This window comes from Morone saxatilis, unplaced genomic scaffold, assembly GCF_004916995.1.
Source record: "Morone saxatilis isolate NCDOM2014 unplaced genomic scaffold, NCSU_SB_2.0 Contig19, whole genome shotgun sequence".
Lineage (NCBI taxonomy): Eukaryota > Metazoa > Chordata > Actinopteri > Moronidae > Morone > Morone saxatilis.
Window position 1 is genome coordinate 12061004 of NW_023339751.1, and position 20768 is coordinate 12081771.

At 38.9% G+C, this 20768-nt stretch overlaps 1 protein-coding gene across 10 annotated transcripts in view; it reads left to right on the forward strand.

Annotated features, from left to right (window-relative positions):
* The window catches only part of kcnma1a (potassium large conductance calcium-activated channel, subfamily M, alpha member 1a), a 131185-nt gene that overhangs the window by 66051 nt on the left and 44366 nt on the right, over positions 1–20768 (forward strand). For all 10 annotated transcript variants that reach the window (XM_035663310.1, XM_035663313.1, XM_035663314.1 and 7 more), the window contains exons 4-10: positions 3514–3607; positions 4283–4394; positions 11781–11856; positions 12234–12309; positions 13361–13531; positions 15089–15180; positions 20693–20768. The exon at positions 20693–20768 is cut by the window's right edge and continues 10 nt beyond it. In XM_035663310.1, the coding sequence (XP_035519203.1) occupies positions 3514–3607; positions 4283–4394; positions 11781–11856; positions 12234–12309; positions 13361–13531; positions 15089–15180; positions 20693–20768 (697 nt within the window). The remainder of the gene's footprint in view (positions 1–3513; positions 3608–4282; positions 4395–11780; positions 11857–12233; positions 12310–13360; positions 13532–15088; positions 15181–20692) is intronic.

The following is a 20768-nucleotide window of genomic DNA, read 5'->3' on the forward strand; positions in this document are numbered from 1 at the left end:
TAGTATTTATTTGGAGTCGTGTTTCTGGCCACTTGACCAGTATAAGTCTAATATGAACTTCTTTTATCTCTGTTTTGGTCTCCAGCCACTCCTGAAGGAAATATCTGGCTCTTTAGCTGCTAAATGCTCCAAAATGTTCACCAGATAGTAGCTTTGAACTTTGTCTGTGTGTCATGCTGGGGAGGTAAGTTACAGTGGGTTTTACAGAGCTGAAAACCACTGTCTGTTGTAGCTGGAAACGAGGTTGATAAGAGCAGTAAAATTTTGAAGTTGTGGGCTGTAAAATGAAAACGGTGACCTGAAAGAAGCTAAAAGTGATAATTCATTGTGGGTTTGTCACCACAAGTGACATCTTTAAGATTATTTTTGTCAATATAACATTAATGATTAGTGCAGCTTTCAGAATAAATTAAAGAAATTATTTTAGAAATATCGCTTTGATATTTGCATAGAAAGAATGGCTCTGTATTAAGCTGTCTGTGAATAGATGATGAGTCATAAATCTACTCATACTGTAGATCTAATTCCGTCTATTTGCTTATACTTTGCTCCATCTGTTTGCCCCTCTGTGTTTAAGAATTTACATTTTTTTTTTTTTACATTTAAATATTATGACTTACTGTAGTACAATAACTACACTTAATTCTTATTTTTTACTTTTCAGTTCATGCTGCCATTTGTATGTGTTTCAAACAGATTCAGCAGCTCCACAATAATAGACTTTGTGAACCTCTCCCACCCCACTGATGAACTCCTAATTTCCTATTTTGCTTCTAAGCTTAAGAGAGAAACCCTAGGCCTGCCTCATGTGTCTTCCCACTGCTTCAGTTAATGATAAGCTTTACTATTAAAGAACGATTAGAAAAATGACTAAATTAACGCTCTCAGAGTAGAGCCATTGTGGTATCCTATAATGCAAAATCAAGGCAAATTCAATGTACCACTCAGCACCTGCTGTGAGCCGCCATTCTCTCTCTGTGTTATTGAGAATGCTTTGGATCACGTGACTGTGGATGCGCGGTTATTCAGAATTAGGCCAGAGCTGGGCCCAAGGGGAAATGCCACAGTGACCACTCCAAATGGTGTCTTCAGTGTGCACCATCTGTGTGTGTATGTGCTCATATGTGCTTGTGAGTGTCTTTATATTTGCGTGTATGTGTGTGCATTCTCTTGCACAAAGGCTTGTAAGGATGAGCTGACGTTGTGGTTTCAGATCAGTTTTGGGAGTGGGGCCTTGCTCAAACTGCAGACTATACTAATAGATAAGGATGCACGATACCACTCTTATCTGATATGAGTACTTAATAATAGCGTTCAACAATGACTTTGAAACAGTGTTTTATTTTCATCAGCTGTTAAGGAGCTACTTTTCACCCATCCTCTTGAAAATTTAGTAGAGTGTAGTTTGCAATCTTTTGTTATCGTCGTTTATCTAATATAACCAAACTGCTGACGTTGTATTCTCCTCTGCCTGTCTGCTCAACTAACAACAGGTTAATATCACATTGACGTAAAATGGTATTGGGTGCAGTGGTGTTGGAGTACAAGTTATGATTACAAGTACATGAGCACAGTACCAAACCCAATACCCAATACCCGATACTGGTATCAGTGCATCCCTTCTGCTAGAAAATTACATTTAATCAGCACAGCCAAATTGGTGTATGCTTAGGATGTATGTATGATTCATGGCAGGTTTGTTTTAACACCCTTGTTTAGTTTAGTTTGATACCTAGAATCACTTGGAGATGCCGGTGGAGAGTAAATAATTGAGTATTTAGGCCAGATCAATGTCAGTTCCTTCGAGGGGTCAGAAGTGAATTCAATTTAAAATGCCTCTCAAAACACTAAAGTCTCATTTTTAAACAATTGCTGTATAAACCTGACTCATTCTAATCATCTTGGATATGATCCAGGCTTTGACATCATCTTAAAGATCAAATCAGTCATTTGGATTTGCTCGAAACAGACCACACACATTACTAGTTGGATCATCCTCTTGGAGCAATACTTCTTCTCTGGCATGTCTACACTCCCTTAAAATGGACCATCATGTGATAAAAGGCTTGATGGATGATGATTAAGCCTCACTCCTCTGTACCTTTGGAGGTTCTCATTATGCAGTAAACTCCATTCTGGATCTCACGCTGTGCCCCTATAGGCTTCATGCATACAAATGTATACTTAAACCTTTAATTTGAACGTATGGGACTTAAAACTGTATACTTTTGTAATGGCCTTGTGTATGTTCCCTTGCCAGTCTATACATTCCCAAAGGTCCCCTATAGCCAGCATAACCATTATGCATATTCATGTTTTTCTCACACTGGGATTTCCTCATTACTCCTGAGGAAAATACTATAGGCCCATGACCAAGTGAAGAATGGGGTGGGCTCACTGCTTATTGTCGCTTTTGTTGAGATCACCCACTATAGCTAATGGTTAATCATCACAGGGTAAACATAAAGATGGATTATATGTCAGACCAGACAGATGACGACTCATTTATCATCATCCGCCAAGCAACACCAACCTAGCTATTGCACTCTGTTAAATGGAGAGAGTGATGCAGTCTCTTTCTCTGTGTGGAGTTTTTGTCATATGAGGAAAGATCTGTTGGAATAATTTTTGTATGACAGACGCTGAATAATTTATGCATGCTGAATGTACTGTCACATCAAAGCAACTGTTCTTAACTACCAATTTCAGTTTATTTTCAGCTGTTTCATCTATATGTGGTTGTCTCTGCAGCTCGGTCTTTTATCTTGGTCTGTGGCTGCCTATAGGGCTCAGAGGAGGAATTGCAGGGTGTCGTTGAAACTCAACTAAATTGGAATGAAATTCATATTATTAATACCAATTTAGTGAAAGTGTCTTCAATCCGATATTTTCACAGACTGGGGTTCTGGTTAGCACCATTTGACCTTGACAGCTTCAAGCTGCCTGTTGGTACCACAGCATGGTTTCTTATCAGTCCTGTCAGCTGAAATGAAGAAAGGTGATCAAGATCAGGCTATACATGAATGAGTGCAGAAAAAAAGGGACAATTTACAGCATAAAATGGTGATTAACCTGGTATTTAGGGGTGAGTGATAAGTCATTGTCTTTTGGTAATATCATATTTTTCTGATGGGATCATATTGTTATTGCTTTATCAAATTCTGTTGGCTAAATTAATAACTCCAAATAAACTGTGATTAAAAGCGATATATTAAGAGCTATGTTGTGGCATATCGGAAAAATATTCCTTTTATTATTGGAAGATTGATATCACTCATATTACCTAATCACACTGGTATTCAAAGCTCATATACCAACTGTAAAAAACCCAGAAAATAACATTGCTACCATGAAAATGTGCAGAGGTATCCAGTATTTGCCATCTCTGTTTTCACGATAGCACGAGAGATTGAAGACCATTCTCTACTATATCAGTTCACGAGTATTTAACCCTGTAATAACCCTGTGTGTTTTTTGTCTCTTTCTCTCCATCTCTCCCTCTCTGTTCTCTAGTCCTATAGAATCCTGCCAGAACTTCTACAAAGACTTCACGTTACAGATCGATATGGCCTTCAACGTCTTCTTTCTTCTTTATTTTGGCCTGCGGGTACGTTGGCACATGTGCATGCATGCTCACACATGCACACAAGCATACACTCACTCATTCATGCATATACTAGAATACCTTTACGAATACATTTTATGCTGTTAAACGCACTGGCACAAATTATATGCACACAGCCATGCATGCAGACATGGTTTTACATACATTGAAATCTTTACCCTCCTACAAAAAGTTATTTAATGCTTATCATTTTCAACCAAACCACATCCCAATAATATCCACACAATTTTTTTATAAGATGTAGAATTCAAATTTTGAAACAAAATAATTTTTTGAGACACAACATTTTTATAGGATGACCACCAACGCCACCAACAAGCAGTCACCTACGAATACTCACACAGCATGCATTTAGATAAAACTGACACTGTTGTAATAATGTTGCTAGCATGGCTGTCATGCCAGAGCAGCATTCCAGTGGTGCAAACGCAAGCCTTACATCCTGAATGAATGAATAAATAAATTCCTAAGCAGCTTACCCCACCAACCATTCGCATGACTCAGCAAGTGGGGTGAAGCTTTTGTCATTCTATACAGTATGTCAGCGAAGCCAAAGGAAGACACAGCATGCAGTTTGGATGGTGGGCTGTGGTAGTGTTTAGTACAAAATTAAAATTTTGTTGTCATTTTCAATGCCTTCCCTGTTTCTTTCGACAGTTTATAGCAGCCAATGATAAGCTGTGGTTCTGGCTGGAGGTCAACTCAGTGGTCGACTTCTTCACTGTTCCTCCTGTGTTTGTCTCTGTCTACTTAAACAGAAGCTGGCTTGGTAAGTCTGCGTATCTCTTTTAGATGTTTCTTTCTATTTCGATTTGCCACTCTCCATTTCATAAATCAATATAGCCTTGTATTTTGATGCTTTTTTCCACCATTTTTTAAAATGTTCTTCCTCAACTCCTCTGTTCTACCCTCTATCTTCACATGTCACCCCTCCTTTTATCACTCCCAATCTCTCCCTCTGCCTCCCAAACCCCCTTCTGTCTCCCCATTACTGGGAGTGTGTCTCCAAGGCCCTCTTGCTCTGGGCTGCAGTCAACTTTCCCTCATCATTGAAAGTGACAGGGCTTGGTTCCTCTGATGTTTCAGGGAACACAGACACAGCACAGTGGATGGGCTAATGGGAGTGAGAGTGACTCAGAATCAGGCTGCGGTTCTGTTTGCGTGTGTGTTTGTGCTTCAGACTTATTGGTAATTGCCCTGTTGAGGCGTTGCACCTGGAATACCTCACAGCGGTCCATAACTGCCATCTAATGGTCTCCTTTGCTCTCACACAAAAGAATGCACAAGAAAAAGCATGTCTTATCCCCATACACAGATATATACACGTACACACACTCTTGCATGAGCAGACTGGAAAACACCCTAACCTGCATTATGTAACGACCTACTTTTCTCAGTGCGTTCAGAGTATTGTGGCCTAAATTACACTGCACCAAAAAGAGTTTCTTTTTGGCTGTATTCTTATCGGGTGCATTGCCACTCAACTTTTAAAACCTTAAACAACAGTATACATTGCTGCCATACTTCATTTCAGAAACTCAGTTGAATGCTAATCCTGTTTTGTATTCTTTTTTCAACCTGTGTCTTTTGTAGTTTTGGCTACTCCCAGGTATCAGTAATAGGCCCTTTTCAATTAAGACATTTTGACATGTCATACAAGGAAAAGTATAGGTTTGAATAATAAAATGTATAATGTCTGAATTCCATTTAGCTACTTCAGTTTCAGTTCTGCTGTTGTGCATGCTGGTTGACTTTCACACTGTCATGGTTTACTGGAACACTGCGAGAGAACAAAGCCATTGCTAATGTTATCTGTATGACCTGCACTTTTCCTGCTAGCAATAACAACTCGCAAGATCTTGGAACAAGGTAACAAAGTTGAAAAGAAGTCTGCTTATTTGAGTTTGTTTGAGAGGATGACATGCGGCAAAGGACCCGGGCTGGAATCCAACCCGGTGAGATACCAGGGCGCCCATCTTATTTTAGTTTTATTTTGAAATTAATGATTGGATTGAAGGTCAAATATAGATAAAAGCTGCAAGGATTCGTCAGTTAATTGAGGATTGACAAGTATCTTTCAACAAATATTATTAATAATTAATAATTAATATTATTAATATATTCCCTGGTTTTTAGCTTCTCAAATTTAAAGATTTGCTACTTTCTGTGTTTTATATCATTGTTAGTTAAATATCTTTCAGTCTGGGGATTGGTTGGACAAAAATAAGACATTTGAAGACATCACATTGGGCGCTAGGAAACATAACAATAGTAATATGTAACATAAGAGTATAATCATTAGTTGTGTCCCTAATGTAGATACTCTTCCTAAACTGTTGACTTGTTGACCTGTCTGATTGTTGGACCACTCATTTATTGCTCATTGTTAATTTCTGTTAGAACTGCATGCTATTGTAGTGAACCAATTACTTTGGTTACCGGTATATAAGAATGTTATCGTAACTGATAGAAATGATGGCCAAAACAATGAAAACAACACCCAAGTTGTAATAAAACTGAATCATTGGTTAACATGATATAAACTGTCTATACCTGATATGGTATGGGTATGGGTGTGCCTTCTATCCCACAGTGTTCTTGTTTTTTCATGCCTCACTGGAATCAGTCTGTGAAGTAACATAAAACTGTGAAAGTCCAATCTCTGAAGTGATGACGATTTCTTAAGCTGTGTAATGAATTGGATATGGCCAAGTCAAGTTATCTAGTTACTGGTATTCATGATGTAAGGTGTCCTCATCTCATCCCCAGAAAACCGTTGGTGTTAGAGCCTTGATGAGGATGATGAAAGACTGTGAAATGGTGGTCTGGCTGCTGCCTGTCATTCTGCAGGGAATAATTACCTGTGATCATTAAATATCCTGCATCTGAGGTTGATGTAGAAAGCAAAGACGCCTTTTATATACAATACAGCTGCAGTGAGAGATGTTGTGTATAAACAGCCGCTGAGAGTGTCAATTTATTGTTTTTGAGTGTTGCCCTAGATTCTAGAGCTATTTATATGCATTTATTTATTTTATTACTATTATTTTCAAAAGCGAATAATCTTGAGGACTATTTTTGCAGGGATGACACATGAGGTGGCATCTCCTTCAAACATTAGAGCATGTTTATTTTGACAGTGTCGGACATATATAGCCACAGAGTATTATACAGTAGTAACAGAACTCCCACTTGCAGAACTTAAGTGTATCTTTACTGGTGGTGTATTTGACCATGTGTTAAAGGCCACATGAAGTGTTGCAAATCCTTAGTTATAAAATTAACAGTGTGTAGATCTGCAGTAAGATATGGTGTACCCTAACAGTCTGGTGATAGCTTCCAGAATACTAATGGGGCGCTGAAAGTGTCTGTTTATATTCAGGCTCTGAGGAGGTAGGACTGGAATCATGATTAGCTGCTTATATCCTGTATTAATATGGAAATTAGAACATACCATATACCATGTTGTGACAGGAAAATAAGTGCAATTAATCAATATAAGAGTCTCATAAAATGACAAGATATAGGGCCTTATTCCTGATCTGCTTTCAGATGGCAACTGTTGATTAAATTACATTGCCACTTCCGTAAAGGCTATTTCCCCCCTATATAGGTCTTCATGCACTTCCAATAGGAAGTGTGACAGGGGCATAATGGTTTTCTTAATAATCGATGGACTAATCCATAATTTGTGCTACTTTCATTTAGTTAAGTGTGCTGTTCCTTAACAGGCTTTGTAAGAGGAAGCCAGGGTGGTTGTTAAGGAGGTGTACTGTGCTCCTCATTCCCCATGGATTTGTTCATCTTTTCTTTCTGTTCACCTTTGGGGAACACACAACACAGCCAGTGTAATACATCATAATTACAGTACTTCTGGTTTCACTCTTTCAGCTGTGGTCCTGCATGAGAAGACTGTTGGAGATCCAGTGGAGGTGTACTCAGATTATAAAAAGACCACTAATAGGGGTTCTGCCCTGCGCTGTGTGGTAGTGCGCTCGCCCACTTTGCACCTGAGGAGATATATGCTGTATGCATTTAAAGTTATGTTCTCTCTGCCTCTGCAAATTGGACATTGATTAAGAGGAGGATAACGATGTGTGGCTAATGTAAGAGGGCTTGCAGAGTTCTTCCTCGGAAAAGGGAATTAATCTCCTTTAACTACTTGAACTGAGCATTGCTCCCACGAGAGTACTAGCAGTATAGGATTAGCATATTGCTGTTTGAAAGATGCTAGTAGCCTAGCTCTTGTGGCTCTAGACTTTCTTCTTACTCAACTTCACATTTCTTCCTTAATCCCATTTGCAATGTTGGTTTGCATTATTTTAGAAAAAAAAAAGATTTTTGACAATAAGTGGCCCCATGAGCTTATTTAAAGATAATTTTACACCCTGAAGTGTTGTATTTGATTGATCTTGTTGTCTGATTTTATAATAGCAACCTAAATGTTGTTGATGTTTAGCTGCACTGGCTTTGAGAATGTACAGTACTGTAGTAGCCTTCAGGTATCGTTTCTAACCATGGATTTGGATTCTAACCTGCTACTGCCTTCTAGTGGTGATTTAGTATACTGTTTGTTGATCCCTTGTGTTATGCTGGATGACATTGGCATAAGTGCATCTGCCTTATATGGCGCTTCAGTCACTAGCAGGACGCCTCAATGTACATTTAGGGGAGGGAAACTAATTTGTGGGAAGTTTAGGCCTCTCTGCTGTATTGCATGTTTACATTATTATACAATAGTTACGATCAAGCAAAAATGTCTTGTTGATGTTAAATTTATACATATATATGCACATGCTGTCTATCCTATGAATATCAGTAAAAACCAGTGCTTTGTACACTAGTAGCACGTGTATGGGTTTAGTGCGGTGTAGCATCGTATGATCTAATCCTGGCTGAGTTGACTGTCAGTATTATCCCAGATGAACCATCCCAGAACACTGATTGATAAAAGGTCCCAGTAGGCTGCTCTGCCAGAACATGTGAGAGAGGCTATGCACTGGCTTGCAAAGCCTCAATGAAGTAAGAGTGGGCACAGACCAGAAAAACCCTTTTTGAATGAGCATCTGGCCGGCTGACACTCGTGTGTGCAAGAGGATTTTGTGGAGATTTTCTCATGACACGTGTTCAAGGGATCCAAGTTTCATTGAGAGTTTTTCAACAAATGCATGCACAAATACACACAATATACTTGTGAGGACATTGTGCTGACTTACATTCATTCTCTTTCGACAGTGATTTTTGTTCCCAGTTGGGAGGTGAATTCTCAGATGTGATGATGTGAACAGACATTTGTCCCACAAAGTGTTAAATACACACGCACACATAGATGTACAGTATAACACAAACACAGATGCTTCACACTAATTGAGAAAAATGCAGTCCTTAGCAGCCTCCATCACGACATCACTGGGTGTTTTGGTAAAATGTCTAATGTTTGTGCTCTCAATGCCAAATTTGCAGAGCGGTTGTTGATGTTACTTCCGTTTTTATTCATTTCTTTATATGCTTCTAACACAGACTTTCACACAAAATATTCAGTCTGGAAAAACTCATATCCAATGACTGAAAAGGCAGAAAAAGAAGAAAATATTATTTAATTACCTGCTCCTTTCTCAAAATCACATAAAATACATTTGAGAACACTTAGCTACAAAATATGAGAAAACAAAACACAAATACACAGTCCTGCCAAGTATAAATTTAATTAATATTTTCATTTATTCCCTATACACTCTTGAATTAAATACCTGAATGACATATCTCAGGTTTATCAATCCATAATTTAACTTTACTATCTGGCATACACACCTGCTTCAATATAGTACCATAATCAATTCGTTACACTTTGTTGTAGTCAGTAGTGAAATAATTACTTGTACCTCTTACTTAAGTAAAAGTAGAAATATCATAATATAAAAATACTTTTTTTATGAGTCAAAAAGTTCCACCACTGATTGTAATTAAACAACTCTACATGTAGCAGTGAAGTCATTTTACTGACAGGTTTGACTTTTAGGACAGCACATGCTTTAAACTACTTTATGTGATGTGTTGTCTGAACATGTCTAAGGACGAGGTACTTGTTCCAAATGGCCACACTCAAAGGTGGGGTAAAAAAGCTGTAGTCATAGAGAGGGGTGAGACACGAGAAATTGTACAAATGGGAACAATGCTGCACACTTTGGACTGTCTGTCCTCAAAGGAATTCATGGCATTGTTTTACACATAAAAAGTGACACAGGTAGTTGTGTGAAGAATGTATAAAGAGAGCCTGAGAGAGAAGTTGAAACCCTGCCTAGTTTTTTACCACATCTGGCCAGTTGTCAGCGAGAGCGGTGGTTCAGATGCTGTTTGACGATCCGGAAAGTACTTTGTGTGAAGCATACTGATGCCTTTACTTTTTACACCACTCAGCTGCTGCTCAATAATTTTGTGCTAGTAACCAGTTATTTATGTATACAATAGTAATACAGATAACTATTTAACTAAATATATTGAGGTCACATTAGCCTTTTAATTCTTAGGTTTTCACAGACAGATTTTTTGTCAGACAAAATCAGAGTTTTACTGAAGTTGAAATGAAGCTGCCCTGAATTGTACAATAAATCTTACCAGCAGCAGCTCATTGTCGTAGATATGTTTAAAATCTCCCTGTGGAAACGGGACAGTCATGTTCAAGTCAGGATTATTGTTTTTGTTCTGCATTATTTTCGTTTTTATCTTCATCTCTGCTAATCCCTGGCAGTATTCAGACTTTTTTTTAGAAAATAGGTTCAACACAGGCTGTGTTTGATGGAGACAAAGGGTTAATAGTAGAACACTAACAGCACCATGAGAAAGGTAAATCTGTTTGGGTTATGAGGATTAAAGGCACTATAAAAAAAAAATAACACCTATATTAAAGCTGACTTTTTGCTCACAGAGACACAGTCCCTGGCAAGACTGACAGGATTTGACAAACAATACAGTTCTAGCTGTCTGTTTTAACTCGTCTGTGTGCAGCAGTGACCATCGATTTAACAGTATTTAGTGTTTGCTTTACAAGGAGATTTTAACATTAGTGGTGCGGTATCAAGGAAGCCTTTTACCAAAAAATAAAAGTCTTGCTTTCTTTTTCACTTAAGAATTATCTCTTTTCCGGAGGCGCTTTTGAAATTCTAAATATTTTTGGCTCGCTGACTATTAGTTCCCATCTTGGAAAGGAGTAAAAGGAATTCCTTGGATTTAGTCTAAAAGAATGATTCCTCCTAAGCTGCTTGTGTACCGGCGTACACACAGTGACACACATTTGGAGACCCTCCAAGAGACATGGAGGCGAAAGAAGTCCTGTGGCGATCTTTTTCAGAACGGGTACAGGGTGAGGCAGGGCCATCATGGACAGGAGGAAAAGGAAAGGCAGACAGGACTGTATCATTCAGTGTGGTCCTGTTTACACATCCTCTCCAACTGGGGTAAGGGCAGTAGTTTGTGTATACATTCATTTTCTGGAGGTGTGCACAGAATGTCTTTATTAATAGCAATAACTTCATTAATCCAGATCTTTTAATTGATTCTCGATTAGAGTTGGTTGGTCTTTGAAAATGTTTGGTGACAAGCATGTGGTCACTGTCTCATATTTGCAGGAAGTAAACTGGAGAGAATTCATATTACTTTTTGTCACACAAACTGGCACAGACGTGAGCACTCAGACATGAGCACACACGTTTCATGGGATCAGTCGTGTTATGTAAAAAGACAATGAGGCAGGTGTCGCATTGTTCTCTAATCTCTGAGAGAGCTGCTCTTGGATACAGACTGAGGGTCATATAAACTAGGCCACATAATGTTCCTCCTAACTTGTTTGTATGCATAAATAATTCCAACACATCATCTAATATGAAATGTTTTTCTTCTTGTGTCTCACTGACAACATTTTGCATTGTATGGTTCTGTGCTTAAGTGCTGCAGAAAAAAAACATTTGGACCATATCGGTCTGAATGTTGTCTATACTGAGTTGTCTTTCTTAACAGCTGCTGCTCTTTTATTTCTCTGTTGCCACTGTAAAGATATTTTAGAAAACACCAAACTAATGGATACATGTGTGAATAGGAATCTAATGTGAGATTGATGGTCATCTCTCTTTTTCTGTCTGTCTTTCTCTTTTTCTCACAGGTTTAAGATTCCTAAGAGCACTAAGATTGATACAGTTTTCAGAAATCTTACAGTTTTTGAATATCTTGAAAACAAGGTAAGAATAAGGCTTTCCTCATTTATTCATCAGTCCCTTAGTTTTATATTAAACTACATGTCTTAAGCATATTTTATGAGGTATCATAATTGTATGCTTGAGTTAATAATGTTTTTTATATTTGTGGTTTAAGCTTTTTGTCCCATTCCGTAGGTCATTGGCCCTTTATGTTCATTTTTATTGTTTTTCTAGTACATTTTCCCTATTGTCTGTTTATTTACATGCCCACAATCTATTTAAGTCCCATCTCAACTATCCTGGCTGTGAGTCACATGAGGCTAGGTTCTGCTGTTACTTTCATGAGCTCACGAATCTCTGTTTTTCTGTCATTGTGGTCTAATGTCTTTGAGTTTTATGGTTTTTCTTCTTCTACACAGCAATTCCATCAAGCTGGTGAACCTGTGTTCCATCTTCATAAGTACATGGCTCACAGCTGCTGGGTTTATACATTTGGTAAGTGAACAGATATGAGAGCCAGTGGATTCTAGTGATCAATGAGCCAGTAAGGAAGGTAACCAACTAACTCATTGGTTAGATACAACACACAGCACTTTTCAAAATCAAATAGTCTAATGTGTTATTGTCTAAAAATTTGCTGACTAAAGAATTCCAAGAAAGGATATTGTAATAAAAAAGAAAATTCCAAGTAGGGTTGCGCTGATCCAACTTTTTCCTCTCCCAAAACCAATTCCAGTGATTTAATTCAGGATATCAGCCAATACCTAGTACTGATCTGATACCTGTACTTTATTTCTCCCAAATTTAAAAGCTGTGTCCCTCACATGGAACTCACTGGAACCATTGGCTGTGTCTGAAATCACTCCCCTTTGTGGTGCTGTAGCACTAAAACTCATTATAGACTGAATGACTCATAGTGGAGACACTGAATTTCATAATCATATTGATGAAAAAAATGTGGATCAGTCATGTTATGGCACAGTCTGATCTGCTTAATAGAGTTGGTACTGGCACTAATACTGATCTGTACAGTAGGAAGTGTGCAGTAGGAATTAAAAGGAGGGTAAATTATGATCAATGATTACAAGACAACAATCACCAATTCAAAATAAATTGACTATACTTTCAGAAAGATCAATCCATCAATTCATACTTTTTAAAGATTTGAAAGGCTACATACAGTATAACTTGGAACTTTGAAATTGTGTGTGTGTGTGTGTGTGTATGTTTATATATATACATATATATTTATTATACAAGAAAAATACATAATTATTTAAAAACAATGGTTTGGTGTCTAGTATTTATGATGTATTTGTAGCTCTGCTCAACAGCTCAGTACAGCAATTGTTTTACCACTAGATGGTAGCCTAAGCTCAGCATAGAAAGAATATACCATATTCCTCAACAAAGACGAATGCATGAGCGCTTGTAGCTGGATTTAATCAAACTTGATTAAACAGTTTCTTTAAGCAAAACTCTGTTTACAAATTTTTGGTTAGAGTCATGTCTAATTGTTACCCTCCCTGTCCCATCTCCATTTTAGGTGGAAAACTCAGGGGATCCTTGGGAAAACTTCCAGAATTCCCAGTCACTTTCCTATTGGGAATGTGTCTATTTGCTGATGGTGACAATGTCTACAGTGGGCTATGGGGATGTCTATGCAAAAACCACCTTGGGGCGCCTGTTTATGGTCTTCTTCATCCTCGGTGGTTTGGTAAAACAGGCTTTTCTTTCTCCCATACTCCCCTTATCCAGTCCTAAATCCTGCCTGCCCCCATCAATAGACTGTTCTGTAAATTATTGAAAAATGAATTTAAATGCTTTGATTATGTATATTTAAGGATATTTTATAATAGTGCTCATTTTAAAATGTTGCCTGTACCAGTAAATGTTATTTATTTGTCTTAGTGTAGTTGTATCCTTCTGTTTAGCCTACTGTATCTTGTCTACTGTAGTTACAGTACTATGTGCTCCTATGTCTCCTTTCCCTTATGTGTAATTCCTGTGTTTGTTTGATTAGAGAATAAGCTATTGTCTGATAATGTTGTTACTGTTCTCTTAAAAGCAGTTGCGGTTTCAGGACACCCCTCCTCCCGTGTCTCTTCCCACAATTCCAACAAACACAGGGGCAGGGAGATGAGGCTTAGGCCAGCCTGACTGTTACCATAGCAACAGCAGCCTCCCACCCCCTCCCTCTCACCTTCCTCTCATCTAGCGTCCTGTTGGGCTGCCACTAGTACCGTAACTTACGCACAAGCATGCATGGGTGCACACACCTGTGAGCACTCACACACATACTGAAGACCCTGCCTCCTCCATCTTCTCTTACAAAAAATGGAGGATCTAGCCAAATCACAGTTACTGTGTTCTGTATTTGGACAGCTATCACTGTGTACTGATGACCTGCAGCTGTGTGGATGTGTACCGTGTTGTGGCCATGGTGATAGGTTGTGTTTTTCTCAGTGCTGAGAGCTCTGGAAGTCTTTAGGCTAGTACCTCAGCCTGCTTCCTATCAGCAGCAGTGGCTAAATAATGACTTCAGGCTGGAGATATTTTAAAGCCAGGGATCATATTAAATTCACGTCATTTTACATTATTCCTGGTAATGTATAGATACACTTTCCAAGCATGATTTAAGTATGGATTTACAAGGGCAAGGGCACCTCTTTGTTTCTTAATGTAGATGTAAGCCTAGATGAGCGGTGTCAGTCAGTACCCCATTGGTAGTTAGTAGATGTAAACACAACCCTGTACTAGGATAACAGGCTGTGAAGCTTTGCAAAATGCATCCAGCTCATTTTCCAGCCCAACAAATGAGTCTTAATGTGTTTTGCAGCTGTGGACCATCAGGTGGGCCTATTCAAATCAACCTGCCAGATCATCTGTGTTTGTTGGACAAAACATGGCACATAGGTTTTTACTCTCCTTCAGCTTTTAAAATTCTGCTATCCAGAGAGGTTTTGGGTGTTATCACAGACTGAATATTCATCAGCTGTGACAAAATTCTTGCCCACTAACCAAACCTGTTCCTAAACTGTTACCTTTTAAAAACTGGGGCTATTTTTTCTCAACAGCAATAGAACGTGTTTTGGTTTATAAAGCTCTCTCTCTCTCTACAGACTATGAGAGAGTTTTTACTGGATTTCCATAGCAAAATAATATTTTTCTCCCCTCAGAAATCTGGATTCACGCACCAGTTTCCCCACCACCCACTCTGCAGCGTAGTAGTCTCTTTTTTAGTCTCTTCTTCTGTCTTCTATCTTCTCCTTAGGCCATGTTTGCCAGCTACGTCCCTGAAATCATAGAGTTAATAGGAAACCGCAAGAAATATGGTGGTTCCTATAGTGCGGTTAATGGGAGAAAGTAAGTATTCCAGATGGTTCTGCTGTTTTTCTGTGTGCGGTAGAACCCTCTCTGCATGCCTTTTTCTTTTTTCTGTTCCATGCATGTAGGCCATGTTTGCTCGCTACGTGCCAGAAATTGCTGCTCTCATCCTTAATCGGAAGAAATACGGAGGGAGTTATAACTCAACACGAGGCAGAAAGTAAGTTGAAATCCAGACAAGGTGTGGTTGTGTGACTCAAGTACCTGCCCCTGAAGTTTATAGTTACTGGGGGTTAGTTAACTTGACTTTTTTAGAACAGTAAAGTTACTTTATAACGTCAAGTCACACTGCGTGACTGGAGACCTTGGCCATTAGGACACACATGTCCATGCCCCTTTACTCTCTCTTTTACTCTCTCTGTCTGTCCTTGTCTTCTTCTTCTTCTTTCTTTGTCTACCTTTTTCTATATCTGCCTCTATCTGTCCTTCTCTCAGAGCTTTCCTGAAATCATTTGTGTGCCGTTCATTTTCTTTCTTTGTCCTCCTGAAACATCTTGTGTTGCGCTTTAATTTGGAAAATAGAGCTTTCATGACTACTACACTTAAGACTTGCAGTAAAATAACCTGTGGTGCTTCTGTGCAATATATCTGTGCACTATGTGTCCCATTTTTTATTCTATTCAGATTCAGTCCCTCAATAATACAGTCTTGCCTATAGGGATGAATTAGTACATAATCCATCAAAATGAAAGAAAATAGTCATGAAACCCCTACTATCCACTTCTAAAGGATTTTTTTCCCCACAAGAAAATAGAAAGATTTAAACATCTGCAAGTGCATTATTATTGGTGGTCTTTTTAAGTATCATCAATCTCAATGACCATTGCAGGATAATTTCTTTTCTTGTTTCATTCTGCTTGAGTTTGTTTTGCATGTTTTATGGAATTACTTTTCTTTAACTGCATCATTTCTGGCATGTTCTCTATGACCTGCAGTCGTGTGGCTTTTTCATTGATTGTGAACTCCATGAAAAAAGCCATCTTCCTGTTGTCTGTCACCGCTAGCCCATCGCATCATCAATGCTTGACATAACTCTGGCCCTGATCTTCAGTCAGCTCCCACACCCTGAATGCTGGATGCCTCGGCTCCCATTGGAGGCTCTCAATTGCTTTTGGCTTGCTTTGCCTGCTTGGTTCTTGGTGCTCGCCTGGTTCTCGTGTTTGTGTGGTGGTGGAGTTTGTCTCCAGACGCTCTTGTTATTTATGTATGTGCAATTGACCTCTCACAGCAGAGGTTCCAGTGCACTATGAAGTATGTGTGACACTGTGGTCATTTTACTGTCTGTACAAGATTACCACAGTTCTTATTGTGCAGTACTGTTCTCCTCCCCTCGTGGCTCAAACCTTATGATATTCAGCACACAGATTTATTTTAATCCAAATGTGGTGTGTCCAGAACAGGGAGGGTAGACATCTTTTTTCTTCTTCTCTTTTCTTCTCCTTTTCTTCTGTGGCACTCAACATCTACTCTTGTCTTGTCTTTCTCACTCTGTTTCTCTTTTCCAATCTTACTCCCATCGGTTTTAGTCACTCTGTTCAGCGGGGTGGATTCTAGAGAGTCAGCAGTAGAACGAGCCATTAGAAAAAAAGTCTTTGTTCGATAATGTTTGCCTGTCATTGAGATAAGATTGATGAAATGTTATGTTTGGCCAGTGACCTCAGCCCAGACTCACAGACGGGTGTTGAGAGAAGCCCTTGTCAAAACTGAGGATAGTTTCTCCCACACACTTTATTTTCTCTTTCCACACCCCCTTCCATTTCTCTCTCTGGTTAGACATACAGTTCAAACATATGGTAACGATCAGAAAATACCCACCAAACACACAGGCTTAGAGTGGCACCAGGCTCTTTGCATAATCATTTAGATATGTATGTGTTCGGTGTTTACATGTATAGGACCTGACACATAGACAAAACCGAGTTGCCATCGGCGGTTCAGTCATTTAGCAGCTGTCAGCACAAAAAAAGTCTATCATGGAAATGAGATTAGGAGATTACAAGTATCCGACTGATTACAGAGCTCACAAACAATGAGGTCATGATACATTGTGAACTATTTTAAATGTAACCCTTATTTGATCTTGCCTGGACGCTGTCATTTGAAACAGGCCTTGAAGGTTATTTGGAAGTGAGAGAGACTCACATTGGAGCCATACTGAATTTCTGTTTCATACTAGTGTTGCTTATAGTACTCTGTGCAGTGTAGCATACACCCATGAGCGCAGTGACAGCACTCAGCTTGTGTATGCTGATATAATAATGACACGTGTTGCATTCTGTTGGCGCCCACTGCACTTGGGGTTCTGTGGTTTCCATTATGACTCTATGGTTTCCATTAGCCCCAGCTTCAGCAGTGGGGTTGGCACAGAAACTGGGTTCAACCCTGGCTGAACTCTGACATACACCTTTGAAAGTCTTCTGTAAGGGCTAGCAAATTAAGGCGTGCAGGCCCAGAGACTCCAACACTATCAGTCACTATCACTATACTATCACTATCACTATCACTATCAAGTGCATTATATCTACCTGCACATTTGATTTTGTCAAGCTCGTAAGGACTAAACATGGCCGTGTTGATTCTTGAAAAAGTATATAATAGGAACAAAGCTGTATAAATTGCAACATTTTGATGATGGTTCTTGCCGTAAATTGCATCACTGACCTAAGGATTAGAGCAGTACCAAGTGAGTGACCTCTGTTGCTGATGTTTGAGCTCTGTTTGTTCATTTTGTATTCAGTGCATCCCCAATGACATCCTGGGATGTTCCCTGACTGCATGTTTTGTGTGCACGTCTGTAATACCCTTTTGCATTTAATGTCATTGTGTGCCACACTTTTTGTTTTAGTTTCTGGATTGATGTTTATTGTTTTCCTGTAAAAAAAAAAAAAAAAAAAAAAAAAAAAGTGAAGAAGTGCGCTACTATTTTGTTTTCGTTACTTTTTTAGCTATGTCTATAATTTACACTGTACTGTACAATCAGGGTAACCACAGGGAAGATATTTTGTTTGTGAAGCAATTATAAATGGTTGAATTGTCTATGATGTTCTATTTAAATATCCAAGTTAGTCAATCAGTGTTAAGTTTAATGCCACTGTTGGCACACAGAAAGAAAGAAAACTCAGATGGGCATGCCAGCTTTAATGATGTCTATCACGTGAAGCATAATATCTCAACAGTATTTCCGTCTTAAACACAGAGATTCAAATTAGTGGCTTGATGAGGGGAAGAATTTGAAGTTTTAAAAATGAGGCGGAAAGTTTTGCTTGCTAATAAATCACCTCCTCAGAGTGAAAGACAGGCACCACATGCGCTTCTGTAAGAGTGTGAGTCGTGTGGTGTGCCCACACGTCTCTTTTTCCTGTGCACCATGCAGTTTACACCTACAGGTTTGGGGAGGTGCTTTAGCTTGTGAGTGTGTGTGTCTGAGATTCATAACCTAATGTTGAATCCACACAAACCGAATAATAAACCATATAAATCTGTATATTCCCCTTTACGCTTGGAGAGGGCATCTGGATACTGGGAATAGGAAAACATGACCGATGTCTTTTCGTCTCTTGAAATGAGAGACATCTTGTGCCAAATACTGCTGGCTGCCCACAGACATCTCAGCTCATCAGCTTGTAAGACCACACGGCCTTCTGCTCAACTCTGGCCAACCATGCAATCACGGCTGCTCATTAGATTCTCTTAAAGGACAGAGGCGACATCTGTGAAGACCATTATGCCCCGCAACATCCACAAACTGCCATTCTCTCAATATGTCATTCACATTACTTTGCCAAGTCCACTTCAGTTGAGCCCTACCCGGTCCATCTGGTACAGGATAGGAGAACACTCAGTGATCTGGATTATGGTTCTCATCTAGCATCAATAAATATCTCTGTTTCCTTTAAACCTGCCAAACTGAGTCAGATTTCAGTAATGTTCTATACAATTTTAGATGTCAATGTTAATGTGTTACCCAGAGCTTCTTTCTTGTGTATAAGAGTATTATAATGACGGATTGAAGGAAACAAATCTATTTTGATGATAAGAACTGGAACAGGGAACAAATATGACCACAGTGGGTTTTTTTTATTTTAGGAAAGAGTAACCTAATACTCATAGCGTTAAATGCAAAGCTGTCCAATACCCAAGCACTCTAAACTAAAGTGGTTCATTTGTCTCCTGGCACATCCTGCTAAGTAGTGGATAAGGCCATTGTCATTACACAGATTGCCTTACAGGTCTCTATAGGGTAATTAGGGTGTCTGCCGAGTGTCCACACTAATCCATGTCAATATAAGGGCTGGATTGTACTGAGCATGTTTGGATTTCTCATTTAGGGGTTTGGCAATAAGACTTGGTGACATTTAACTTTGACTCCAGAAGGGTAGCTCGACTTACCACAGTGCAAATGAAGCACATAAAGTGTCTTAAATCCCCAAGATTAGTGTGATTAAATTGCCTATCATAACCATATAATGGTTGAATACTGATATTTTCACTGCTATTAGCATTACTTTCCACCTGTTTTTAATAACAACTTCTCCTACTTTATTAGAGGACTTATAATATTGCAAAAATAACACTAAGGGAGTAAGATCACCTAAAACCATGATATGAATTTTAAAGAAAATGATTGAAAAATAATATTATAACAGTGAACAATACATGATGCGGGAATTTTCATGATTTCTCTCAATTCTGGGACACTAAAACTTAATATTTACAGAAGCACCACAAGTTTAATTGTTGAGACAGTTCAGAATTTAATAAAACTTCCATCCAAATGACTCATCTCACAGTTAGTATAACTTTGAAGCTTACCTTTGATCACTTTGGCCTACAGTGCAGACAGAGGACAAACAGGGACACAACCTCAAGTTAAAAGTTGTTCCACTCTGACCTTGTACTTCCTTGCTGCTGTAATCAGCCCTGTGCACCATCTGACAGATCCCTCTGCTATAATGCACCTCATGTTTTTGCCAGGGGAGCCGTCAAATACTCTGAGGTCCTGTTTAGAATTTGTGTCAACCACAGGCCTCCAAATCACTTTGAAAGTTTTTAGTAATGTTCTGTATAAAAGCACAAGCATATTGATGTACATGTCTTTGTCAACATCCATTCAGATCACAAAGGGGGTGGTTTGGCTGAAGGGACAGTTTTTATATTGAAAACGGATGACAATCCAACCACTGTGGGCTGTGTGATTATATCTTAGATTTTCTAAAGTGGTTCAGAGTTGAGTGTTTGATTGCACTTGTCGTGCAGAATTTAACCACTTTCATTACATGGGGGAAAATATTCACTTTTATGGCAAAAAAGATATAATTCAGTTACTTGTTTGCTTTGAAAAGACATTTCTTGACATGTATATAGATTTTTTCAGTCTATATTTGAGTTAGATGTTAGAGTGCTTTGGTTTGACTGATTATCTTTGGGAGACATGCCAGTGTCTGCAGTGATTTATGTTGCCCACTCAAGATGATTTCTTCCCCCCTTCCAGGCATATTGTGGTCTGTGGTCATATTACCCTCGAAAGTGTCTCCAACTTCCTCAAAGACTTCCTACACAAGGACAGG